Consider the following 25562-nt stretch of genomic DNA (forward strand, 5'->3'; position numbering starts at 1 on the left):
AAAACTGACACCTGGTCAGCTCTGTAAGTGTTGAGTACCAGCCTGTGTTCAATAAAAGCTTAGAGGAATGCCTGGGTGGCTCAGCGGTTGAGCATCTGCCTTTGGCTCAGGTCATGATCCCCGGGATCCTGGAATCAAGTGCTACATTGGGCTCCTGGTGAGGCACCTGCTTCTCCCTCTGCCTGTGTCTCTGCCTCTCTCTCTGTGTCTCTCATGAATAAATAAATAAAATCTTTTAAAAAATAAATAAAACAAATAAAACAAAATAAATAAATAAATAAATAAATAAATAAATAAATAAATAAATAAATAAATAAATAAAAGCTTAAAGATCTACTTGGAATGAATGGACATTTTTGCAGGTGATTGGGCTGGCAAAGTGGGTGGGGAAGGAAGGCAGCCTTGGAGGGCAGGGGGAGGGCGAGGAGGAGGACAGGGGCAGAGAATGCCAGAGGGTTCCTTTTACCAGTCCTGCCTCATTTGCTTCTGAGAAACCCAAAGGTTGCTCAACCCTGTGCCCAATCCAGCGACAACAAACATTTACTGTGGGGAGGGGAGGCTCAGCCCAGCGAGCCAGCCGGGGCCTGCCCTCGTGGGGCTTCTGCTCTGCAGACCAGCATCAAGCAATTGCAGAATCCACAGCTTACCTGCAGCTGTGTCGGGAGGGCCCCCCCCCCTTCCAGGAGAAATGCCCAGGCCTCTGAGGACCTAGACGGGCCATGCTTCGTCCAGCTGGGGAGGGCTGCTGGGAGGAGTTAGCCCTCCAAGGGGAAGGATGCGACAGTGGGGAGGAAGGGTCCAGGCCTGAGGCTTGGGGGCAGTCGGTGAGAGTCAGAGAAGCAGTGGTTGGGGACTGGCCGGCTTGCGGGTGAAAGACGCGCTGGCTTTGTGGTCTCCGAGCACCAGTTAGCCTTGGAGGGCAGTCTCCCCGGGCCTATAAGGCCCCCGAGGCCAGAGCATCAAGAATACCAAGAAAATACGAAAATATAGTTAATGTAATTGGCCCTGTGAGGAATGGATGCCAAAGAGACGAATACAGAATGGAAGAACACGCAGACCAGGCTCCGCCTCAGGGCCGGGTCCACAGCAAGCCCTTGGTGTGCTTTCGGCATAAAAGCAGCTTATCAGGGGCACCCGGGTGGCTCCGTCACTTAAGTGTCTGCTTCTGGCTTAGGTCGTGATCCCGGGGTCCTGGGATCAAATCCTATATTGGGCTCCCCACTCAGCGGGGAGCCTGGGTCTCCCTCTGCCTCACCCTGCTCGTGTTCTCTCTCCCTCATTCACTCTCCCTCTCAAATTAAAAAAAAAAAGATTTTATTTATTTATTCATGAGAGACACAGAGAGAGAGAGGGAGAAGCAGGTTTCTCGCAGGGAGCCCGATGCAGGACTTGATCCCTCGACTGGGATCACGACCTGAGCTGAAGGCAAGATGCTCAACCACTGAGCCACACAGGCATCCCTCAAATAAATAAAATCTTTTTTTTTTAAGAATTTATTTATTTATTCATGACAGACACAGAGAGAGAGGCAGAGACACAGGCAGAGGGAGAAGCGGGCTCCATGCCGGGAGCCTGACATGGGACTCGATTCCGGGACTCCAGGATCCTGCCCTGGGCCAAAGGCAGGCGCCAAACCACTGAGCCACCCAGGGATCCCGGGTTCTCCCTGTTTTACGCTCCTGCGTGATTTCCTCTCATGCCCCCTCATCCTCTTCAGTCTGTCCAGGTCACAGACTCAGGAGGTCCCAGTCCCCTTGCACCCCTGCCCCCTGATCAGCAGACGCTGCCGTAGCCCCTCCTGAGATGGGTTAGTGCCTCTGAAGTTACATCAACAGCGACGTCGCCTGGTGTCTGCACTTACTGTGATCTGATTTCATGCTTCATCAAATATTCAGGAGGGCTCCCAGGGCACTAGGAGCTGCATCTACAGTCTTGGTGCTTTGGGGAAATACCCAATTTGAACCCGTCAGCATTGATCCTCTCTGTGCAGGTGCCGCGGGGTCAGGGGTACCCTCTCCTGTACTCCACAGCCTGGAGTCAGAGGTCATGGTTGTCAGCAGCCCGTGCTGAGGAGGTTCAGGAGGCGACACCTGCTGCAGGGGGTGAGGGAGGCAGCGCCAGGCGGCCGCGCCGTCGGGGAGGACGCGGGGTGGGAGCAGGAGCCCCGCCGCGCTCTCGGGGTGGCCGCCCACCAGGCCGTGAAGTCGGGGAGTTTCCGACTCCGGGCTCAGGGTGCCGACTTGCGGGCCTGGCGCTACCCCTGCCCCGGCCGGGCTCTCCCCTGGGCGGGTCATCCCCGACGCCCCAGGCCCCAGGGGCGCGGACCCAGGGAACTTGGCGGTGTCCGCCTCCGCAGGTGAGCCGGCCTGCCCCGCGCAGGCGCAGCGCCCTCGTCGCCTCGGACTACAACTCCCGCCTTGCCCCGCGCGCTCCCGCCGCCGCGCCGCGCGCCTCCGGGACGTGGAGCCCCGGGCGGGGGGCGGCGGCTGCTTCGGGGAGGCGGCGGGAGTCGGGCCGCCGATGCGGGCGGGCGGAGCCCGGGATGGCTTCGGCTGGAGGCGGCGACTGCGAGGCCGCGGCTCCGGAGGCGGACCGCCCTCACCAGCGGCCCTTCCTGATCGGGGTGAGCGGCGGCACCGCGAGCGGGAAGGTAAGGGGCCGGCGGGGCCGGCGCGACCCCAGACCCTCGGGCCCCCGGGCGGACGGCCCCGCCTCCTCCAGGGCGGGGGCTGCGGGCGGGGGGCTGCGGCCGTGGCGGCGGGCGGCGGGCGGGGGGCGGGGGCGCTGCCCTCGGCCCCCGGCCTCCCCGCGGGCCTCGCCCCTCCGGGCCTCTGCCGGTGCCTCCCGGGCAGCCGCGGGGGCCGGTGGGTCAGGTCGGAGGCCAGCCCCGGGCAGGCGCAGCAGGGCCAGGCGGGAATCCCGTGTGTTCCCAGTCCACCGTGTGCGAGAAGATCATGGAGCTGCTGGGCCAGAACGAAGTGGACCACCGGCAGCGGAAGCTGGTCATCCTGAGTCAAGACAGGTTCTACAAGGTCCTGACCCCAGAACAGAAGGCCAAGGCGTTGAAGGGACAGTACAATTTCGACCACCCAGGTGCAGCAGAGGACCCTGAGGGGAGTGAGGGAGGGGGAGAGACCAAGGGGTTGGCGGGGGATGCAGAGAGACCCCAGCGGTGCCCTGAGGTTTCTGAGGTGGCCTGAGTTGGAGCTGGAGCAGGCTGTGCATTAGGTCAGAAAGAACTTTGCCTGGTTCTCTGCGCCCTGAGTGGCCCGGCGGGAGCTGCTGGCTCCCGCAGTCGGAGCCAGTCAGGAAGTCTTTGCTGTTGGAGGGGCCGTGGGGACCCCTGCTCTGCCGTGAAGTCACGGAGAAAGTCCCCCACCTTCCTGCTGTTTGGGGTCCTTTGTATACAGCAGGGCATTTCCCCACCTGCCCCCGGGGCAGAGTCCTTGAGAGGGGAGCTGGGCAGGCAGTGGGTAAACAAGAGGACCAGGTCTGGTCTGGCCCGATCAGGGGGCAGGTGCAAATGGGGCAGATAGATGAGGGGAAAGAGCCAGCCTGTCCTTGCCTGGCACTGCGAGAAGATTCCACCCTGTGGAATGAGGCTCCCATCCTCACTTCTTTCTCGGGGGACATGGTGGGGGAAAGGCCTGAGGAGCACCAGTCGGTGGTTAGTTCCCAGAAATAGAAGCAGGTGCCTAACCCACCTACCTCCCAGTGCAGGCCGAGCACGAAATGCCCAGTTCCAAACTTCTGTGTAGGATAGCAGCCCGGGTGGGTGGCCCCGCGAATGTGAACGGGGGTGGGGGTGGGGGATGGAGGGACTCTCAAGTCCACATGTTCCCGAGGGTCGCTGGGCTGCCTGACCCAGACGCAGAGGAAGTTCGCTCCCGTCCCCAGCACAAGGACACCTGGATAGCCTCGCCTCTGGTTCCATTCCTGCAGATGCCTTTGATAATGACTTGATGCACAGGACTCTGAAGAACATCGTGGAAGGCAAAACAGTCGAGGTCCCAACCTACGATTTTGTGACCCATTCAAGGTGAGCACAGTGACTCCTGGGAGAGGGGCCGTGCAGCAGCCTTGCCCTGGTGGTTTCTGTGCACAGCCCTCCCCCGTGCTGTGACCTGTCCCCCTCCGCAGTCAGCACCCTGGGGTGGGGGTGGGGGACTAGAGCGATGGCACCTGGGCCCCCACCTTCCGCATGTCCTGCAGCGGCACCCGTGTCCTGGTCTCGCCTCCCAGGTTAGCGGAGACCACAGTGGTGTACCCTGCAGATGTGGTCCTGTTCGAGGGCATCTTGGTGTTCTACAGCCAGGAGGTCCGGGACATGTTTCACCTGCGCCTCTTCGTGGACACGGACTCCGACGTCAGGCTGTCGAGAAGAGGTAGGGTGGCTGTGGGGGCCCCCCGTGCCCCTGGACGAGGCCGGCCGCAAGCCCTGACTGCCTCCCTCCTGCCTCAGTTCTCCGGGATGTGCACCGCGGGAGGGACCTGGAGCAGATCCTGACCCAGTACACCACCTTCGTCAAGCCAGCCTTCGAAGAGTTCTGCCTGCCGGTACCCCTCTCGCTTACTTGGGGAGCTTCCTTTTCTCACTTTTCAAGAGGACTCTCGGCGCCCTGTCCTGTGAGCGCTGAATTACGGGTGAACAGGGTCTGATTTATAAGCAGAGAAGTTCGCTTGTGACACCCCCTCGCAGGGCCTGGGCTCGGCTCTGGGGGCGTTGTCTGTAGGTCTCCCTTCCTCCGCACCCTTGCGTCCATGCAGCTCACCTTCCTGCTGCAGGCCTTGCCCAGGGTCACCCTGAGGACCTTCTGCTCCCAGCCCGCCTGCTTCCCGCTCCCTAGGGCACCTCTGCCCTGTGGGGCTCTTTGCACTCTACATGCCCCCTCAGGATGGGGCAGAGCCCAAGTGCGTGGGGGGTTGGGTCCGTTCACGGCCCATGGGCACATCCCTGGCATGTCGTGGGCACTTGCTGACGTCACCCACGCTGCATGTGTCTACAGGCTGCTCTGGGCTGGCACCCGGGGTCCTGTAGCCACCTCTTTCCCTCTGCTTTCCAGCTCTTGCTAAATAATCTAGAACTTACAGGAAGCCAGAAAGGGAAGCTTAACTTTTTTTTTTTTAAGATTTTATTTATTTATTCATGAGAGACATAGAGAAAGGCAGAGACACAGGGGGAGGGAGAGGCAGGCTCCCTGCGGGGAGCCCAATGCAGGACTCGATCCCAGGACCCGGGATCACGCCCTGTGCCAAAGGCAGACGCTCAACCACTGAGCCACCCAGGTGTCCCAACGTTTTGCTTCTTAAAAGTAAAATACAGCACAAGGGAAGCAGAAGCAGCTTCCTGCCTCAGTCGAGGATAGCAGTGCTGTCTGCCGCTGTTGGTAGAGAACGTTTGTTATTTTACATTCGTGTTCTCTGAAGCATCTAGAAAATGATGGGAAAAGTACGTTGATAATCGTACTGTTAGTCGCAGAAAGACATTTGGCAGAGCAAGTAGTTTAGAGTCAAACTCTGGACAACCCAGTCCGACCTGGTGACCCTGGGTGACCCTGGGTGTGGGCTGGGCCCCAGCACCATCCTCACACTTCCCACACACCGAGTCCAGCCAGGGTGACGGTGTCCCTCCCTCACCCCTACAGCCCTTCTCCCGCCCTGGCCAACCCCACCAGAGCCAGCCCTGGCCCTCTTGTGCCCATGTCTTCTGTGGGTCCCTGCTGCCCGCAGACACAGCTGCCCTGGGATTGGGTCCCCACCTGCCTGTGTGGCTCAGGGCTTTCTCGATCCCGGTCCACACACCCGCCACACTCCGCTCAGACCGCTTCCTTTTCCTCTCCCTTGGCTTTGCCTGATTGAGGTGTGTCCGCCTCAGTAGCATCCCTTTGGAGTCCCCTTGGTGGCCCATTCTTCCTGGTATCTCTCCCTGCCCTTACCTAGTAGAGCACCTGCCGGGGAGCAGGTGTGAGCGCGGGCCAGGTACCACAGATGGCCTGGCTCTGCTGTCCAGGGCGTTTGCTGCTGCCTGAGCTGCTCACTGCTCCAGGCTTCTTGCAGGAAGGTTCCTAGTGCAGAGGAAGGAGGTCACGTGTTGCAAGAGGATGCCACACGTCACTTGGCTCAGTGAATCGTTAACGCAGAGAACTGTTACTGGCGGGGGGAGGGGGGGGGTGGTGCCAGAAAAGCACAAGCCGGGAGCATTTCGGAGATGCCAGGAGAAAAACACGTCTTTTCTGGCTGCCCCAGCTTCTCCTCCTGTCTCACCCCTGCCTCCCGCCACCCCCCCCCCCACCCGTCTGCCACCCCCAGGGCTGCTGTCCCTCCAGTGAGTCTAGCATCCCAGAGCCAGAAGGCCCTGAGGGGACAGATCCTCACAGGATCCTTTTTGCCTTGCAGACCAAGAAATATGCGGATGTGATCATCCCTCGGGGGGTCGACAACATGGGTAAGAATCAAGCCTAAGAGCTGCCCCGACTCCTCAATCAGCTCCCCAGAGCCCCGAAGCAGACCTTGCCCTGTGCCAGCAGTTACGCTGAGGTGATGAGGGTCGCCTATCTGCAGACGTTTATGGCACAGGTTTAAAGAATACCTAAAAAATAGATTTTTAAATTGCACATTGTACACTTTTAACTGACCTCCTCTTGTTTGTCAGCTACATTTCAGTAAACCTGGAAACAGATATTTATGTTGACAGGGACTCACTTGTGAGCAGAAAGTATTTTACCCAGGCTCTTGGTTGACAGAAAGCCTCACAGACCAGGTCAGGAACGTCGTGCTCCTTCCCTGACACGAGTTTTTCTGTGTGCCAAGACTTGGCGCCCTGGGGAAGCCTCCCAGGGGGGCCTGTGCCCCCGGCCCTGAGCACCGTGGGAAGGTGCAGCCTGGTGAGCCTGGCCTGGAGGGCCCAACGGGGAGCGGATGTGGCTAAGCGTGCTTGTCTTTGCTACAGTGGCCATCAACCTGATCGTGCAGCACATCCAGGACATCCTGAGTGGCGACATCTGCAAGTGGCACCGAGGGTCCAATGGGCGGAGCTACAAGAGGACCTTCCCTGAGCCCGGAGACCGCCCTGGGGTGCTGACCTCTGGCAAGCGATCGCACTTGGAGTCCAGCAGCAGACCCCACTGAGGAACCCCGATAGACCATGCTCAGGGTCTGGCCCACCCGCCCCATAGACGCTGCCGCTGCTTCTTCTCGGCGTCATACGGTACAGACAGGGTGGTGCGAGGATCACAGGGTCCTCCCTGATGCGGGCAGACCTCCCGTTCCTCATGCTTGGCGGGATGTTGGCAGGCCCCCCGTTTTCACCTGCTTCCTCACGTTAAGGCGGTTAAAAGTCTGAGTTACTGGGAAATGCCACAGAATGTGTGCTGAGCCTGTCACGCCTCTTGGGGACATGGGGCACAAGCCTGCACACTGTGGCTGTCCTGGCGTGTGTGACACCATCCCAGAGCAAGAGAGATTCTAGCATGATCTGGTTCCCACACGTGACTGAAGCAGAGGTTTGAAGAGAGAGTACGTCATGTCTCCCTCCCCCCTTGTTACACGTGCGAATGTTTCGTTATTTACCGTGTTAGTTGTGACCTAGTAACCGAGTTTCGTGCCCCACCAGCGGGTGTGATCCAGTGTGGCACACACTGACGGAAGGAGCTACAGGAGCTTTCCTTCCTCCCGGGCTGTGCGCCAAGGCAGGAGCCAAGGAAGGAGCCCCGGGAAACAAGCTCTCCTTAACCAGCATCAGACGCGGGAGGCAGCACCTGTTCCCTCAAGCAGGGCGGGACGCAGGCTGCTGGGTGCCGTGTCCACACACAGGCCTCCTCAGGCGTCCGGGGCTGGGGGGGCTGTGTGGACAGGGCTTCGCTGGGGTAGCCTGGGCCCATCCGGGGCATGCCGTCCAAAGCCAGCTGGCCTCCTTGCACACGCCAAGTCCATAGCTGCACGAACGGTGCCTGCGGTCTGCGTTGTCCTGGTTTGTCTCCCTCCCAGACGGCACTGTATGAAAGTGACACTTTCCTGTTGCCCCCCGGCCAACCTGCATGGGCGATCCTGGTTTCCTTCTATCGAGTACTAAGTGTAGTTACACAGATAGGACCTCAGTTGAGTTTGGCCGAGCTCTGTGCCCTCTTGGAGAGCGTATCAATAAATAACATCAAACACCGGTGCCAGTTTGTCCCCTTTTTAATTGTACACAGAAGGCAGAGTCAGGACAAGGGCATGTGAGGGTGACAAGTCCTGCCTGCTGGAAGTGCTGCTGGCTCGTGCGTCCCAGCCGAGTCTCGCAGGGGCAAGGGCCAAGAGTCGGCGGCACTGAGGTGCACCAGGGTCTTTGTGCAGGGATCAGAATCAAAGGCCTGTCACTCGGAGCAGAGACAGCTATGGCTCAGTATTGGGTCCAGTGGGCGCCCAGGGAGGGGACCAGGCCCAACACCAGGACTGGGGCCTCAGCAGCTTCGGCGCTAACTCACCCCACGGCTGCCCGCTGCCTTCCGGTGTCACAAGTCCTATGCTAGCCCTCCATGTGCCCTGGTTCAGGGGGCTCTAGTGGCAGTGGATGCAGGGCGTGTTCTTTACCACCTGGGAAACAGAAACCTGGCTCAAAACTGCCCGCCTATCAGCAGACTGAAGAATAAAACCACCATAGCCCAGCCAGTCCGCCAGGTTTTGGGGCAACTGTCAAAGATGAACACGTTTACGAACGACCACTCTACCTCGCCTGACCCCAGCCCCCACTTTTACCGTTTGTGTCCTGCTAGTGTTTCCGGATCAAGATGTCCCAGCTGTCTTTCCAGCGAAGGGCCTTGAGTTCACTGGGTGAGAGTGACTTGTCTCCGTAGGTCAGTGGGCGCAGCGTGTTGAACACGTGACAGGCACAGGAGTACCAGGCCACAACCAGGGCGCTGAAGAGGCTCCTCAGGAGCTGGGACCTGTGGGCACAAGCAGAGCATGGACACGTGGGGCATGGGACGTGGCTCCTCCTCACCACGATTTGCACACAGCCCCTGCCTTTCCACCCTTCTCACCCCTGCCTGATGTACTGAATGTGACCCTCCCTGTGCATCTTCCAGAATCTCCCATCTGCACTCGGATGCCAGAGTAGCGTCCCTGTACCCAACATGATCATATTGCAGCCCTCCCGAGAGGCTCTGTAACTCCCAGCCCCCCAACATGCTGAGGCCACCCCCTTTGGTCCAGCTTCCAGAACTCACTCTGGTTTACAAAGCTTTCTGGTTCAGTTCTACTGCACACCATGCAACCTGGCCAATTCCACTGGCTGTCCCAGAGCCATAAGCACCCTTCCCCATCTCCCACAGCACCCCCTGCTCTCCCAGCCTCCCCAGCCAGCCACACCTTCCTCCCCTGTGCCTCCTCTGTGCCTCCTTTGTGACCTTAAGCCCTTCCACGCCACACCCAAGTCAACACTGAGGACTCCCCTGGAGCTGGTGCCCCTGAGAGGTGTGGCTGTGCAGGCCCTGTACCTGCACAGGTGGTCGCTGACGTGCTGCAAGACCACAGGGAGCAGGAGGATCTGGAAGGTGAGCGCGGGAAGGTAGTGGTAGAGGAAGAGCGTCTTCTCCATCATGAAGAAGGGGAGGTAGTTCACTGCCCAGCCGCCGGCACACAGAGCCCCGGCCAGCACCCAGCGCAGCCAGGAATCTGCGGGAGGAGGCCGCCCTGAGCCAGTGCTGCCGGCCAGGGCCTCCCTGCAAAGTTATCGGCCAGTCCCACGAGCTGCTTTCCTCATCCTTGAGGGACACTCACTCTCCATTTCCCCCACCTCCCGCCCCTTCCTGTGATGTAAGGACCTCCTGTGGCTTCCTGCAGGGTTCTCACCATCCAGACCCCCTGCACCGTTCCAGCCTCCTGGGGGCCCCAGCTCTGCCAGGATCAGCAGCAAGTGGGGCCGGAGCTGGACTGTGAGGGTCTGTATCTGTGCACCCACCTCACCCACTGAGGCGGGCATCAGCAGGAAGAGTAGGCACGGTGCCACACTGCTCCCGAGGCCTCTGGGGCCCACCCTGCCCTGAGTCTTTATTCCTTTTGTCTCAAGATGGTCTGCAGTGGTTTCTGTTATATAAACCACCGCCACCCGAGTAACTTGGCACCCGCTGGCCCCTCTCTGCCATCCAGCCATTCCAGAGCGTGCAAGTGCTAAGGCTGTGCTCACATCCTGGGGTCACAGCAATCCCTGCCTGGTCCTTGCATTTCCCCGAAGAAGCCTCTAACAGTGTGGGAATGCAACGACAACATTTTGTCTCTAGGGAGATAAAAATAGATTTAAGCTCCTTCCACAAGGAAACTAGGAGGTCGCCTTAAGGCACAGGCTCCTGCTGAGTGAGGCTGGGCTGTCGCCCATCAAAAGCAAGCTGCACTAACCCTCAGGGATGTCGCAGATACTCCTTCGGCGTCTGAGCAGGTACCAGAAGAAGAGCAGGACGTAGACCACCATGGCGAGGCTGGCCGAAGCCCAGATCACAATGTTTCCAAGCAGGTGGATCTGAGCCTGTGAGGGCAGCGGGAGGCACCATTGGCCACCGGCCACTCAGAGGGACAAACCCTCAACGACGCTCGCCTGCTTGCCAGCCTTCAGCCGAAACATGGGTGCAGGCTGGGCCTCCAGCCCACGGCTGATGGACGTGGCTATTCCCAATGAGACTCCCCCAGGAAAAGTGCTAAGGTCCTCGATTCTGTAAGTGGAAACACAACTGGGAGTAGCTGACATTCTTGCTTTAACAACAGCTGCTCGCAGACGGCTAACCCAGGGCCTAAGGACTCAGCTTCACAGCCAGTGACTGTGACCGTGTCTCCACTAAAGGCGATGGGGGTGGGGCAGAGAAAGGGGAGCGTTTTCAGTGTGAACTCATTTGGGGAGTATCTGTGGAGCGCCAAGTGCCAGCTCCAGGCCTGTTCGTTCTGTGGGTGAAGAGGGACAACGCAGATGTGACAAAGCTCTGATGAACTCAGCTGCTAGCGCTCTGCACAAAATTAAAGAGGGATAATTTTAAAAACCACTTTTGTCAGGAAAGGGGGAACAATGTGCTCCCCCAAAGTGGTAAAGCCTGGTTTCCCTCACCACGCAGACGTGTCAGGACCTTACTCCTCACATGTGACAGGAGTACTGGCCCCGTGCTGCCCCATCCATTAGGCAGGGCCTGGAGACAGCGAGGGCCAGGGTGGAGGCAGGGCTGTTCTTCATGCCAGGGGAGTCTCCAGCGAGCGCTCAACCTGCAGCCTGCACCAGCGCCCACTTACGCTGGTCCTGGGGTGCAGCCAGTAGGCGATGCTGGTGTCCAGGGTGACCCAGTCCAGCGGCGAGGAGCTGTACTTGTGCTCCGAGTCATCACTCTTTGCCGTAAGCATCCTCCACTGCAAGAAGGCCAGAGGCTGAAGTCGAGTGGCCAGCCGGACATCGTCCTTGCTCAGGGGCCTGTCGGAGGGGCTGGGGTGTCCAGTTTCACATTCATCTGGATCATGTAGCCCAGGTGGCAGCTGAGCCCTAGTCCCCAGGCCCCCAACACCCTGACTGCGGGGTAAGGGATTGAACTTGGTGCTGAGGATGCTATTAGATTCAGGACCCCGAGATTCCGATCCTGACCTCTCTAGCGCTCCATCATGTTGACGTTGGTGCACTCTGACCTGACCTGGGGGGTTCCAAACATACTTTGGCCATGTGGCAATGCAACATCGCCTGGTTCCTGACTATTGTGCCCGCAAAGCCACAGGCCCGGGGCCAGCAGAGTGGTGCTGGCCACTAATGGCAGGGGAGAGGAACCCTCCCTGCCCGGCCACGTCCCAGTGTAAAGGCTGACGACGGGAAGGGAGGGGCTCTGCCGAGCACAGTGCTCTGTCTGGAGAGGAGCCAGCTCGCCCAGGCAGAGCCATGCTGCCCCGCCTCACCTGCAGCTCCAGGAACCTGGCCATGAAGCTTAGGTTTCTGCTGACGTCCATCTGTGCCGGTGAGTGCAGCTCCAGCTCCCTCTCCTTTTGCTCCTGGCCTAACAGAAAGAGGTGACCCAAAAGAACACAGGAGTGGAAAGTCAGGGGGCTCACAACAGAAGCTGTCAGCCTGGAGCAAAGCCAACTTCCCACTTTTCCAACCGACCCACATGACTCCCTTTGGCTTTCCCCACCACACGCGCGATGGCACCCATCAAATCCAGATCTTTTCACTGGGAAAGCTCAGCTTGCACTGCCTTCTGGTGGCAAGACCTCAGTGACAGCTTCGCTTGTTTCAGGCTCAGCTCAGCAGAGCGTGGACAGCGTGTCTGGTACCCCCCAGAACCACAGCCCACGGGGGTGGCATCTCGGTATAGCAGCAGCAACGGCAAGCCCGTGGGCTGGGCCGACTCACTTTTGCCATATCGATGTTCTTCCACATTCCACACCATGCTCTCGTGGTAGCCCCGGGACAGCTTCTCCCCAACGACCTCCAGCTGCTGGAACCCCCAGTCTGGGAGGTGTGCCCCGCTCAGCTGGCAAAACGGGGGGAAACAGGGTATGACGTGGAGGCCCCAGGCCCCAGCTCGTCCCCAGCCCGGCCACCCAGTCACTTTGTCCACAGCCAGCGAGGGTGGCAGCCTCCCCTCTGCGGGCCTTGCTGTGCTCCAGATTCAGTTCTGAGCAGTTAAAGAACTCCTGAGTGCAGGAAACGTGGATGTAGGGTCCGCTAAACTGATTTTGTGAGCCCCCAGCCAAGACGGGCAAGCCCAACACGGTGCCCTTTTACCTTTAGGACGGCAGAGGTGTTCACGTGCACCAGGCGGACCTCGGACAAGATGGTCTTCCAAACCTCTGTGTCGGATTCTCGGTTTACAATGTCCTGTAAAAATAGGTCCTGTGGATGAGCCTCTTCTTTCCCCAATTTCCTTATGTATCAAGTGAGGACCAGTCACCAGACGATGCCGCTGCCCAGGTCTGTGGGGCTGAGCTCCGGGGAGCTGACAGGATGGCACCCCTGACCTTGTGCCAGGACACCCACACAGCAAGGTGCTGGTGTGGCCGGGGGTGGGGGCACCACCCTGCCTTCTCTGACAAATGCACAGACAGTCTGGGCGAGGGTCAGAGGTGGTCCCCAAGAGGTGACTTCGGAGGGGACCCCCCGTGGTGAGGGGGCTCTCACTAACACGGTGAGAGCACTTGGCCTTGTCCTAGCTTAACTTCTCACAGCCCTGCGATGATGTGTGAGCACATGTGGCTGTGGGCGAGAACCAGAGGACCCATGGGCTCGGTAGGAGCATGCAGGTGGCCTGGCCACAGGCACACCCTGCGTCAGCCATCCTCCCTCCTTGCTAAGTGAGCCACAGTTCCTGAAATGTGGGGCTTGTGGGGCTGAAGGTGAGGAGGAGTGAGGAGAGGGAGGAAGGGGGAGAGGGAGGAGGAAGGGGGAGGGAAAAGGAGAGAAAGGAGGGGAAGGAGGGAGGGGGAGGGGAAGGAGAGGAGGGGGAGGAGAGAAAGAGTAGAAGAGGAGTCAGGGGAGGAGGAGGAGGAGGAGGAGTCAGCCACAGACCACAGGATGGCAGAAGGGCAGTGGGTGGGACACTCAGTAGAAGTCCCCGGGGAGAGCTCCCAGGGACCAGGCCTAGGAGCACAGCGCTCCGTCCCACGGGGACAGCCAAGGAGACGGGAGAACCAGAAGGGAGGCAGGCGCGTGCAGCACAGAGAAGGTGCCCCCCACCCCCACACACAGTCCAACGGCAGCCTCGCGCCCTGGCTCTGCTGGGGGGCCGCTGAGCACACCGTGCCAGTCATACCGAGAGAACCTGAAGCGGGACAGGGAGGCTGGTGTGGGGTGGGCAGCTGCTGCGGCAGTCGGAGGCTGGAAGGATGGAAGGAGAGAGCCAGCCTCTCGTCGGGGACAGGCCCCAGCGCGTTAGTGTGCTCACTGACCGGAGCTGTGGCTGTGCCCGTCCGTGAACTCACAGTGGCGCCCGGGCCCAGAACAGCACTCTTTCCTCCTGCCGGCTCTCCCAGGACGCCGCGTGCAGGCCTGGAGGGACTCTGGGAGCAGCACGTGCCCCTGGACGCTCGAGGAAAGGCCCTCATAGGCCTGGCTGCCTCAGGAAGTGCAACCCCAAGGAACCACCCTGGCTGGAGCCCCAAGCCGTCCCTGGGGAGACCCTGGGACCAGGGTGCTGGTTCACACCAGGCTTTACAAGAGGGGAGGTGGCCGGGGGCCCTGACCCTGTGGGTTCAGTGAATGAGCCACCAAGTCAGAGGGAACCTTCACCTGGCAGGCCACGAAGGCCATGGGAACACCAACAGGCCGTTCCACAAACTCATCCCTCTCACATAGGAGCTCTCTGCTCCCCACAAAAACATGGAGGACCTTTTTATGGGCTAAAAAATCACTAATTGCACATCTGAATGACAATTATTCTCAACATGGTTTTGAACATCCTGTGTGAGAAAGGATGTGTCCCTGATGGCCGGCATGACGGGCTTCCGGCGGGGACTCACCAGTCTCCAGAGGTTCTGGGAGGGCATGGAGATGTTGTAATCAACGTAGCAGGACACCTCCTGCGAGTGGGGGCTCAGGGGCGCCGCCACGTCGTGCCTGCAAAACCAAACAGTCTCGTGGACGGAGCTCCTCACTCAGTAGGCCTTGGGGGGAAAATCCACTTTTCAGAACTGGAGCCAGCTCAGCCTGACCGAGCACTCGGACCCAAGGGTGCCACCTGATGCCATGCTGATACACGAGACACTGAGACGGCAGCGGCTCCCTGGGAACCGCACCCCAGGGAAGAGGACACGTGATGTGCTGTCCAAGAGACAGGAATCCGCACTAGGTGGGTGTCGCTGTTCCACCACAGAACAACAAACCAGGCTTCAGAGCAGGGTGCCCACTGTCCTGGGAGCATGAGGATGCGCACCCAGCAGCCCCCTGACACCTGGGCCTTGGAACCATCCGCAGTACTGGGAATGCCGTCGGGGGTAAGGTGCCCTCGGGGTCGGCGACCTCCAACATCCACAAATACCCACCTCCCTCATTCACTTGGCTGTTACACTTTATCCTACTTTGCGCCAAGCACTAGGGAGGAGCTGGAGACCCCATGGTGAGCAAAGACAGTCCTTACGGGCAGGGACCTTCACGCAGGGACAAGACAGTGCCAGGCTATGTGGTGCTACCAATAAAACCAAAGCACCCAGGAAAGGCTTTGAGGGGACATTTCAGCTGACGTGTGACTACAGCAAGTGAGTCAGGAACACTCCTGGCCCACGGGAGCCGCACTCGATCACTTTGGGACAGCAGGGCGGCCGAGGCCCTGGAGTTAAGGTCCCAGATCCCAAGGGACCTGCAGCCCAGGAGAAGTAGGGACGTTATTCTGAGTAGAAGTCACTGGAGAACTTTCGGCCGAGAAACGAGGCCGGGCCTGTAGACTGTGTGTGTTCCCAGGGTGCCGCTGTGGGGTGAGGGGCACAGAGGCACGAAGTCGGGGCACAGGGATCCCGCGTGGACTGGGCCATGGCGGGAGGGCAAGGAAGAAAGAGAGGAACTGGGGTGGTGGCTGGGCAACTGGCTCTTTCCAGGGAGAAGGAAGCCAGAGGCCAGGAGCCTGCTGGTGGCTTTCACAGGAAGTGGGGACTTGGGGCACAATCTGGGAGTCAGGAGGAGCCAAGTCAGGAGATGACCCAAGAAGCTGGGTGGTGGCCCAGGAATGTCTATATGCAGAGATGGCTCAGGTCAGGTAAGGGCCAAGAACCCACAATGAAAGACCCTTCCTGACCCTAATTAGCCAGGATCGAAATCCTTCTTGAATTCACATACACGGTAAGGGATTCAACCTTATGGAAGCACCTGCACTTCCTTTTGTGTGAGCAGCACTCCCGTGCTCCCCCTTGTCTATCAAAGCTTCCCCCACTGGGCTTCCCACTGCGGGGTGGACCCCTCCATGGGAGCTCCCAGGCTACCCCGCTAAGGCTCCATTTCCGGCCTACTCGCCCTGTGCTGCCCTCACTGGGGGGCCCTCCAGACCCTGAGCACCCATCAATCGCAGGCCACAGTGCAGGTCTGCCCCAAGGCAGCAAGAACAACCGTGGGGCCTGCAGCAGGGGGTGGGCTGTGCTCTGGACAGAGAACCCCAGGGGAGCACCCAAGCGAGGGAAGAGGGCGAGGGCAGGCACTCACGTGTTGAGGAAGCGGGTGGTCATACCGTGCACCAGCTGCACCACGTCCCCGTGCCGCACGGGCCTCGGGGGGTTGTTCACCACCAGCTGGTGCCTGGGGAGACAGAGGCCGGCAGGCTGGCACGCATGCCACACAACATAACGACACCCGCATTCTCCCATCAGGGCCAATCTGGCCCACTCAACCGGTGCCTTATGCGAGATCAATTCACGTAAAAACAAAACACACACGTTTCCTAAACTCCTTTCTGAAACCCAAGGTCTCTTTCCAAGCTTCCGAAAGGGACTCCTGTGCGCCATCACCACATTATGGTTGCTGTGTGTCTACAGACGGCACAGTGACAAGCACAGCCGTGCCCCCGAGAAATCCTTCTAACACGTGGACTCTTTTGTCCACACAAGTGTACTGTGGGCCCCTCAGGGTGGTGCCAACATGGTCAAACAGTCAGACACAGCCCGCCACTCTCGTGTTACTGCAGGAAGTGGCAAACGCGACAGACAAGACAGCGTGCTCATCAGCCATCCTGGCTGTACTGCGATGGACGCAGGAGCCACGACGGGGAGGAGGGCGGCCAAGGCAGCCTCCTAGAGGAGGGGACCATCAGGTTTTAAGGAGTCGGCTGGGCAGGACTGTTCCAGCCTGAGGGGCAGCAGAAACGCGGGGCAGGGGGAGCACTGTAAGCATGGGCCAGGTGCAGAGCAGGAAGGAGGCTGGGAGCTGCAGGCCACCACCGGGGGTCTGGATGACCCTGGAGGGGCAATGGAAGCTAGGAAGGACCATGACCTGCCACAAGTGACATTTTAAAAGACCACATGGGGCCGCAAAGCTGGAGTGGGAGGAGAGAGTTGGGGAGGCGGCAGGTGGTAGAGATGGAGGCCAGGATGGTTCGAGATCTCCTCTGCAGGTGGAGTCCAGAGACCAGGGAGTCTTCCATCTGAGGCCTCAGCAAGGGAATGCCTGGGGACGGGGGGGAAGCACGGGAGCGCTGGCAGAGGAGAGTCTGTCTGGGATGTGCCTGGGGAGTACCCAGGGGAGATACTGGGTGGGCAGTTCACTGAGGAAGCATCCAACCCCTTGACCATGGGCTCATCAGCACAGAGCTGCTCTCGAAGCCTCCAGGGAGGAAGCGTACAGGGAGAGGGGGCCACGAGGTGAGCCCCACTCTGGAGACCCAGGACCTGCACGCACCTCCCGGGATCCTTCACGATCCACCAGTTGTTGACGTCTTTGAAGGGGTAACAAGTCACCTGCTGCTGGTGCGAGCTGCCTCGGCCGTTCTCGTATCTGTGTGAAGGAATCAACACAACACTGCATCTGGTGTGCACAGCAATCAGCCTTTCTCTCGAGGTTCCTGCTAATACCACCCGGCAAAGTGTCCGGGTCAAAACAGGGATGGGCACGAAGCGTGGGTCTAGGAAAGACTGGACAACGGGAACCTAAGCAGTGCTCCAGGCAGGACAACGTGCTCAGCATGCAAGTCACAGAGCAGATGAGTGACAGCCTGGGCCCTCTGCTCCCTTAAGATGCTCTATTTCATACACAGAAATGACAAGATTCGTTGGTAATCAGAATCTGAGAGCTCAGTGCCTGTCTCAGAAATTTACAAAGAAAACTGGTAACAGCAAAAATACAAAAAAAAAAAGCAAACGCGTTATGATCTTCTATTTACAACGGCCACTTTCCTTACATCATGGGGTAGGTGCTCTGGTGGGAATGAAGCCAGCAGGGCACAGGTTTGCCAAAGACATTCTTCAGAGTGACCTGGGAACCGTAGGCCACCTCCAGGGGCTGACCCTGCGTGATCCGGGCTAGTCCTCCCTAAGATAAAAGCAAAAGGTGGCAAGTGAGAGCCTCTCCAACAGGCACACCTCCATGGGTGGGGGGGGGCGTATTCGGGGTGGTGGCAGTCATTATTATGTCACATTATGACAACGCAGGATCTACTCTGCTCAGGTTACGTTATTGTAATCAGAACACAGCTGCTGTGGACTGGATGCTGCCTCCAGGGCCAGGCATCCCCCACCCTTCCACACACACCCTCAGTTGCTTGGGCATCTTTGGAGAAAGAGCAACCCTGTAAAGGTGAGACTCTCAAATAACTCTTTTTTTAAAAATGGGGCACCTGGGTGACTCAGTCCGTTAAGTGTCCAACTCTTGGTTTCGGCTCAGGTCATGGTCTCAGGGTGGCAGGATTAAGCCCCATACCATAGTGGGCTCCACACTCAGCAGGCAGCCTGCTGGAGACTCTCTCTCTCTCTGCCCTGCCCCCTGCTCATCCATGTTTATTTATCCTAAATAAATAAATCTTTAAGGAAAAAAAAAAAGGTGAGGAAACTAGCATTGGGATGAGCTAAGAAATTTGCCCAACATGGACACCTGGCTGTCAGCAGAGCCAGCACTCAGTCCATCTGCTCTCCTGTCCTCACCACCCCAATCGGTATGTTTCACTATCTCTGCAAAAGTCAGTAGGAGCGAACGCCAGAGTCTGGCTTGTCCTGTGAAGCATGTGCACCTGTCCCGAGGCTGCAGGACTTCATGATGTCCAGAGGGGGTCACACTGAAGAGCTGACCCCCTCGTCTATTTCCATACCATCAGCACACACAGAATTAGCTTAGAAAAATACTAGTGGATTCTTCACATCTTGATTTGGTTTTCCTGCGAACCCTTGATGATGTTTACGTAAGAAAAATCTGAGTCTAGGGGCACCTGGGTGGCTTAGTCAGTTATGCACCTGCCTTCAGCTCAGGGCATGATCCTGGGGTTCCAGATCGAGCCCCATGTCGGGCTTCCTGCTCAGCGGGAGTCTGCTTCTCCCTCTGCCCCTCCCCGTGCTTGTGCAGATTCTCTCAAATAAATAAATTCTTAAAAAATAAAAAACCCCAAATCTACTCTTGTCCCTTCTCTGAGGTGGCCGTGGCACCCCATCTTACCTCCAGACTGGCCTGGAAAGCACTGGACATGATTTGATCGTGGGGCCCAGAGCGGTAGACCAGGATCAAGTGGACGTAGAAGAACAGCAAGTACATGAGGGTGGGGATGACAAGCAGAGCGGCGGCTCGGGCAAGCAGGTGACAGAGCACACAGACCTGCCGGGAGCCAGAGGGCAGGTCACATCCTGCCGCTCGGGAAGGTGCACCCACTTCACATAGGATCTCAGGGAGCCAGCAGCAGAGCTCTGGGCTCCTCGAAGCTGCTGGTGGGAGGCTTATGAAGGCCCATCTTCTTGGGAAGCCTTTCTCCCCAGATGCTCCCATCACACTGACCCTCACCCACCCGGGGATGGCTACATGTCCCGCCTGACTGCGACACCCACATTTGACAGAGTCTGGTCTCCGATCAGGTGCCAGGCATGGACACTAGCAACTGCGAGCACGAGCAGGTATGTGAAAATACCCATGTACTTGACGCTGAAAAGACATGAGAAAAAACGTGAAAATAAGGCAGAGAATGAGGAGGATGCCAGGGCTGCCTCCGACCCACAGACCAGACTCACCCCACCGCACAGGAGCAGGCCACTCCTGTCAGCATCAGCCAAAACCACCAGCTCAAGGAGAAGGGCCTGGGGTCAAAGCAGAAGAGCAAAGCTGGGAACAGTTCGTGAAATATCGGGAGAAATATCACGCAAGAAGGTACATTCCTCAGATCTCTCAGGGTCAGCTCGCTGTCCCGACAGTTGGGACAAGAAAAATGAACCCTCGTCTCCTAAATATTAGTCCTAGCAGAATTTTTCTTTTTAGCCAGAACATTTTCCCGGTTAGTTTAATTTATACAAAAGTGAGAATGTATTTATGACATCAGGAGCCAAGGACGAGAGACAGTCTGCAAGTAGCTCTCTGAAATGAAAAGCCCTCAGATCTTCTCAGGTCGACAGGCCACTCAGACGCTTCTTTCTCATTAACTACGAAGGACAGGTCCCACTGTGCATACCTGTGTTTTTGGGAGTTGGAGAACTTCAGGTAGGATAGCACAGCCAGTAGATTAAAAAATATTAACACTGACTCCAAAAGCATGAGCCTTGACTGCGTGATGAGAGCGTTCTCTGTTGGAAAGAGGGCATGTGCGTCAGCTGTCAGGCCACCGGGGCAAATGCAGGAAGATGGAAGCACCCATGGAGAGGACACACTCTAAAGTCACAGAATGTGGCCATGGGAAGTTCAGGGTTGGGTGGCTGGAAGGGGATGGGCTCTAGAACCACGAAGGCAAGTTTTCAAGGGTGAATCATGCCTAGTGAGGCCTGCGTGATGCTGGGCAAGTCACTGAACCTTTCCGAGTCTTTACCTTTCTCATTTGCAGAAAGAATACCAACTTTGTGAGGCTGCCCTGGGTGTAAAGACATTACCCCAGCTCAGGGACTCAGTGAGAGGAGCCACTTGACACACCCTCATTCTGCTTTCTAGCCTAACTTCCCATCCAACTTGGTTTCATTTGCTCATAAACCTGGGCCAGACTCGGCAGGAGGTGGAGGGAGATGCTGGCGGAGCACCTAGTAGCAGTTCGGGCAGCCCTGATTTATACGGCCGCACGTGTGTGACCACACAGTTCCACCACCCCACACCCAAGGAGTAGGGTGACTCCCAGAGTCAAATCTGGACACTCTGGACACACTCCCTTCCATCCTGTGAGTAGGAGACCCTGCCGGGCCACATAGACAAAGCCCACGGGCTCTCTGGGACGCACGCTGAAACATAACCAAGGCCAGTGCTGGGTTCTTCCCTGTGTGACACCAAAGCAGGCAGAGGTCTCACCAATAAGCATCAGCAGAGCAGCCCCCATGGCAGCGCAGTGAGAAAAACCGAGCTCCAACAGGATCTGGTAGGCCATGGGGATCGAGAACGCCCCAGTGAGGGCTGGCAGCAGGCGCAAAGACCACACGGGCACGTTGCTGCTGTATTCTGGAAAGGCAACCACAGCAGAGCTGAGCGTACAATGCACCACCCCCTTCCTATGCTGCAGGTGTGTTTTCAAACACAGTATCATGTTCACGGACCCTGAAATGCAAGCTGGCAAAACTAGGGACCACATCAGGAACAGAGTAGGCAAGCTGCAAATAAAAGCTTTGAAACTACCTAAGCGTAGTCAATACCCAACTCTCGTTAAGCACAGAAACAATGCCTAATAAGTCTGAAATTAGTGCTTTCCTTGTTTATAAATGGACTCAAAATAAATAAATAAATAAATAAATAGACTCCACCTTTCCCCCCCAAAACACTGAGCAACGTACAAAATTTACGTGTACAAAAGATAACTGCAACCAGATGCCACGTAGAGTGTGCTATGTGTTCCGAAAACTAAGAATAAAATACATGCTAGGATTAAACACTTAAGGTGTTTATCACACCTTTCTTTTTTTTTTTTTTTTTTTATCACACCTTTCTTTTGAAAGGTCTTCCACTTGTACCAAATCTATCATACCCTGGACAGATTAAGAAATCACAGCTGTAAATCCCCAGGAAAGCCACTACCTCTCCATTCTAATATGTGCAAAGTAATAAGGGATGTGAAAATGACTTTTTACCTGCTCCGATCCTGTTCCACAAAAAGTTACCATCGAATCCTCCTAAATAACCTGAAACAGAAGATCAGTCAGCAACTATCCCACTCAGCAAATAGTTGGGGAATGCCAAACCATGGCAGCAACAGGGAAACAATGATAAATAATTAGATGTGGCTTCTACCGTCAAGAAATTTCACTTATGAGCTGCATTTTATTATTTTAAAATAAATTGCCATAATTTTACTTATTTATTTATTTAGGTATTATAAACAGGCTTTACTTTATTTTTAAGTAATCTTCATGCCCAGCATGGAACTTGAACTCACAACCCCAAGATCAAGAGTCGCGCATTCCACTGATTGAGCCAGCCTGGGCACCCCTCACTTTTAAGTTTTAAAGGGCTACTTCTCTTACTAGTGAATCCTACCTCCTAAGGCCAGCAGCATGTGGCCAAACGGTGGTCCACTGCCATCCAAAAAGAAGATCCGCTTCATGTAAAAAGAGATGTACTGCCCATAATACACTTCATCAAAACTGAAAAGCAAACCCACATGATATTCAACTAGAAATCTTCACCAAACAACGGTGAAAGGGTAAATGTGTACCTGTTTCCAAACAATGTTAGAGAGCGCTCAGCAAAGGTCAGAACTTTTGCCACAACTGCACTGTATCCCCAAATACTAAGATATGTGCACAACATCATCCACCCTCAAGGACAGGAGACCAGGTACACACTCAGGTTGTCTGCCCAACACAGACTCTATTTACCCTCCCTAGTTTTATTCAGGGATGTGCTAGCAGGCAGCCTCCTGAAAGGCCTCCCAGACCCAAGGCTATGTCTGTGGCTAAGGGTCAGAATCACACTTGGTCACCAAAGGAAACAGGTGCATGTGTCAAAGGGAGTCACCCAGAAACCAACCGCAACAAATGTTTTCAGACATTTAATGGTACTGTCCATACAGCTGTCAATTTCTTAGGCGTGATAACTTCAATACAGTTTTTAACAGTTCTCATGTTAGAAATATGCCAAATTACTTAAACATATTGCTTATGACTTGCCTCAAAAAAAACCCCACTGAAGCTGAGTGATGAATGCACTGGTTGGGGGGAGGGTGTCATTAAACTATTCTCCCTACTTTTGTGTATATTTAATATTTTCCGTGATGTAAAGTTAAACCAACAAACCAAAAGGACGCACGTTAGCCACAAGGGAACGGCCCCGTAGTACTGCCAGCAGTCATCTCTCCTTGGAACAAAGAAGACACTCGAAGGTCAACGGTGACTCGCTTCCAAATCTATCAATCTTCCACCCTCCACCTTTGATTTTAGATGGTTACCTAAGACTGCGGCACCTGTTCCATGGGCCAGATCTCACCTGCTAGAGAGCTACAGGGCAAGACGGGGCAGGCGGACTCAGCAGGGGGACAACCTGGCCTCTCCTCTGCCAAAAACACCCATCACTGAGAAGCCTAGAAGTCTGCTTTCCCACTTCTGCTGTTCAGTAGGGCACTTTGTCACCAATGCACCAACAAATTACAGTTCTTTCCGATTCGCCCTGAAGGGGGTTGTCTGGCTTACACCACAGCCCTCGGATAGGCGAGATGCCACAGGCGGCTCAGTAATCCCACTGCAGTCAGAGCCACAACGTTCAAGTTGATGTCAGCTGTCACCACCACGGGGCGCTTCAAAAATCCCAACATCCCGTAGGGAAGCAGGTCCCGGAGGATGCCCTGGAAAAGAAGGGAAGAGACGGCATCAATAAGTCAGCAGCGGCCTCGAGGGCTCACCGACGCAAGGAAAAGCCTTTGCAGTTCCCATGGCTCTCGGGTGCATCACGGAGAACCAGCCGTGCGTTCTGTGGGGTCGCTGAAAGCCAGGACACCGGCACCAAGCCAGGCGGGAATCCGGGGACGTCAGGACTGAGTACCCACCCGCTCAACGAGTCACGACGCGAGCACCAGAGCCCCAGCCCCAGCCCCAGCCCGGCGCTCCCCGAAGCCCCTCGGGGCGCCCCCCCGCCCCGCCGCAGCCGCAGCCGCAGCCCCCGCCCCCGCCCCAGGACCCGGCGCCCCCGCTTCCGCGCCGAGGCGTCAGCTGCCTGCGAGCCCGCCTGGCCCCACGGCTGCCGCCACACTGGGCGCCCGCGCCCGGCTCCCGGCGACCCCCTCCCCGGGGCGCGCCTGCCCTCGGGCCCGCCCCCGCCCCCGCCCCCGCCCCCGCCGCCGCCGGGCAGGACGCCGGCACCCACCCCAAGCCGCGCACGCACGTCCCTGGCGCCCCGACGCACCCTCGCCTCGAGTTCCCGCAAAGCTGCTCCCCGCGTCGGGCTCCGCCTCGGATCCGCGGGGGAGGAGGGCGCCGACCGTTAGCGGCTCTCGCCGCTCGGCACTCTGCGCCGCCCGCGGCCGCCTGCTCGGCGCTCGACTCGCCGTGCCTGCGGAGCCCTACGCGGCAGCGGCGCGCCTGCGCCCTGGGCCGGAGCGGAGCGCAGCGCAGCGCATGCGCCCTGGGCCGAAAGGGCTCCCGGGTCCGGGTCCCGGGCGGCGCGGAGACGCGCTCCTCGTAGGTCGTTGCCGGCCCAGGTGTTCCAGGAGCCCGGTGCCCCTTTTAAAAACAACACAGCGGGGGCATCCCTGGGTGGCTCAGCGGTTTGGCGTCTGCCTTCAGCCCAGGGCGTGATCCAGGAGTCCCGGGATCGAGTCGCGAATCGGGCTCCCCGCAGGGAGCTTGCTTCTGCCTCTCTCGTGAATAAATAAATAAATTTAAAAATAAAATAAAATAAAATAAAGACAGTGGGGCCTTAGCCGTGGGCCTCTAGGTGTGTGAGCACCTCGCGTGCAGGTGCCTGCCCGGAGCCCGGGGGGTGCGCGTGTGCTCCGGGAGGGCGGGCGGTCAGGGCCGCCGCAGCTCTGTCGCCTCCCCCGGGCCCCGCCCCCGCCCCCCGCCCCCGCCCCCCGCTCCCCTGCCCCCCGCCCAGGCTCCCGCGGGCCCCGGCATCCCCCCACCCCCGGTCTCGGGCTCCCGCGGGCCCCGGCATCCCCGCACCCCAGCCGCCGCGCGGAGCCTGCCCTGCGGGGGACTCCGTGCCTTTGGGACCAGACGGTTAACCGACGGGACCACCCTCGTCCCCAGGCTCTCTTCCTGATCCTTTCGTGTTGTGTGTGTTCATCTCACGGACAGAACCGGTACCGCAGGGTTAAGAGCTAGAATTACGGTTCTTCACTTTGCAAGACTTCCCCCCCCCCCCACTTGCGGTGGTCAACCCAGCGTCAGAGAACACGGGTTAAGGATGTAGGGTTACTTGGGTCTTACTCCTGCCTTGACCCCCGAGGCAGGGGCTTCCCTGGGCCGGGGGAGGAGAGGTGCCGGCTCCTGGGGAGTTCTCCTGGTGAAGTTCGGGAACCATCCCTAGGGGCTCGCTGTGGCCCCTGCCCCTGCCCAGGACCCAATAATGCCAGAGAGGTGCAGAAGGAATCTGCACAGAGGCTTTCCATGGAAAGTGTTATACGTGCGGTTAATTTGTTTCCTAACATTAACTGGTGCCCATGACCTCGTTGAATCCACACTACCCCAGGAGGTAGGTTACTGTTAATTTGACGTTTTACAGTTGAAATTGTGACTCCAAGGGGTGAAGTGCCCTTCCCAGTCATGCAGTTGTAGGGCGTGGGGGTGGGGTGGGGATGCAGAACCGAGGATCATCTGCTGGGACTCAAATCCAGGCTCCCCATCCGTCACTCTCCCATGTCTGGACAGCTCATCTTTCCTACCCCAAAGGGCAGCATGATCCTCTCCCCTCTCAGCAAAGGGGTCACTATGAAGTGGCAACAAGACATGAGAGGAGGGATGCCTGGCTGGCTCAGTTAGTGTAGAACATGTTAACTCTTGATCTTGGGGCCATTAGCTTGCTTAAAAATTAAAAATAAATAAAAAAAAAACCATGACAA

General features: G+C 57.7%; 2 protein-coding genes across 16 annotated transcripts; one reads left to right on the forward strand and one right to left on the reverse strand.

The window, feature by feature from the left end:
* Positions 1-2433: 2433 nt before the first annotated feature.
* UCK1 (uridine-cytidine kinase 1) lies at positions 2434-8161 on the forward strand. Of its 3 annotated transcripts, none has more exons than XM_038548985.1 (7): positions 2434-2650; positions 2934-3093; positions 3943-4039; positions 4243-4385; positions 4463-4626; positions 6397-6445; positions 6950-8161. In XM_038548985.1, the coding sequence occupies exons 1-7, from the start codon at positions 2543-2545 to the stop codon at positions 7126-7128; spliced, it is 900 nt and encodes a 299-aa protein (XP_038404913.1). In that variant the 5' UTR covers positions 2434-2542; the 3' UTR covers positions 7129-8161. The 3 variants fall into 3 exon arrangements, with proteins under 3 accessions (XP_038404913.1, XP_038404914.1, XP_038404915.1); XM_038548986.1 differs by having other exon boundaries at positions 4463-4557; XM_038548987.1 differs by lacking the exon at positions 4463-4626.
* POMT1 (protein O-mannosyltransferase 1) lies at positions 6595-24062 on the reverse strand. 13 transcript variants are annotated; one of them, XR_005364891.1, is made up of 24 exons: positions 23906-24062; positions 23197-23348; positions 22817-22864; positions 22046-22152; positions 21640-21690; positions 20870-21016; positions 20052-20163; positions 19618-19683; positions 19438-19531; positions 19055-19210; positions 17811-17941; positions 17312-17407; positions 16124-16216; positions 14455-14551; positions 12725-12817; positions 12350-12470; positions 11896-11993; positions 11251-11364; positions 10375-10501; positions 10166-10255; positions 9477-9654; positions 8737-8924; positions 8466-8574; positions 6595-7992 (listed from the first exon to the last, which is right to left on the reverse strand). XR_005364891.1 is itself a non-coding variant. In XM_038548974.1 (23 exons), the coding sequence occupies exons 2-22, from the start codon at positions 23316-23318 to the stop codon at positions 8750-8752; spliced, it is 2316 nt and encodes a 771-aa protein (XP_038404902.1). In that variant the 5' UTR covers positions 23319-23348; positions 23906-24062; the 3' UTR covers positions 8161-8574; positions 8737-8749. The 13 variants fall into 13 exon arrangements, 11 of the variants coding, with proteins under 11 accessions (XP_038404902.1, XP_038404903.1, XP_038404904.1 ...); XR_005364890.1 differs by lacking the exon at positions 6595-7992 and adding an exon at positions 8161-8351; XM_038548974.1 differs by lacking the exon at positions 6595-7992 and having other exon boundaries at positions 8161-8574.
* Positions 24063-25562: the final 1500 nt, after the last annotated feature.

This window comes from Canis lupus, chromosome 9 (genome assembly GCF_011100685.1).
Source record: "Canis lupus familiaris isolate Mischka breed German Shepherd chromosome 9, alternate assembly UU_Cfam_GSD_1.0, whole genome shotgun sequence".
Taxonomy (NCBI): Eukaryota; Metazoa; Chordata; class Mammalia; order Carnivora; family Canidae; genus Canis; species Canis lupus.

Excerpts from the sequence above, each read along its gene's own strand:
- POMT1 (XM_038548974.1), bottom strand. The coding sequence starts at position 23,318 with ATGTTGGGATTTTTGAAGCGCCCCGTGGTGGTGACAGCTGACATCAAC. Across the intron at positions 19,684-20,051 it reads TCCAACTCCCAAAAACACAG|GCCCTTCTCCTTGAGCTGGT; the intron begins GTATGCACAGTG and ends CTTTGACCCCAG. Across the intron at positions 9,655-10,165 it reads GATTGCTGTGACCCCAGGAT|ATTCCTGGCTGCGCTGGGTG; the intron begins GTGAGCACAGCC and ends CTCCTCCCGCAG.
- UCK1 (XM_038548985.1), top strand. The coding sequence starts at position 2,543 with ATGGCTTCGGCTGGAGGCGGCGACTGCGAGGCCGCGGCTCCGGAGGCG. Across the intron at positions 2,651-2,933 it reads GCGGCACCGCGAGCGGGAAG|TCCACCGTGTGCGAGAAGAT; the intron begins GTAAGGGGCCGG and ends GTGTGTTCCCAG. Across the intron at positions 4,040-4,242 it reads GATTTTGTGACCCATTCAAG|GTTAGCGGAGACCACAGTGG; the intron begins GTGAGCACAGTG and ends CTCGCCTCCCAG.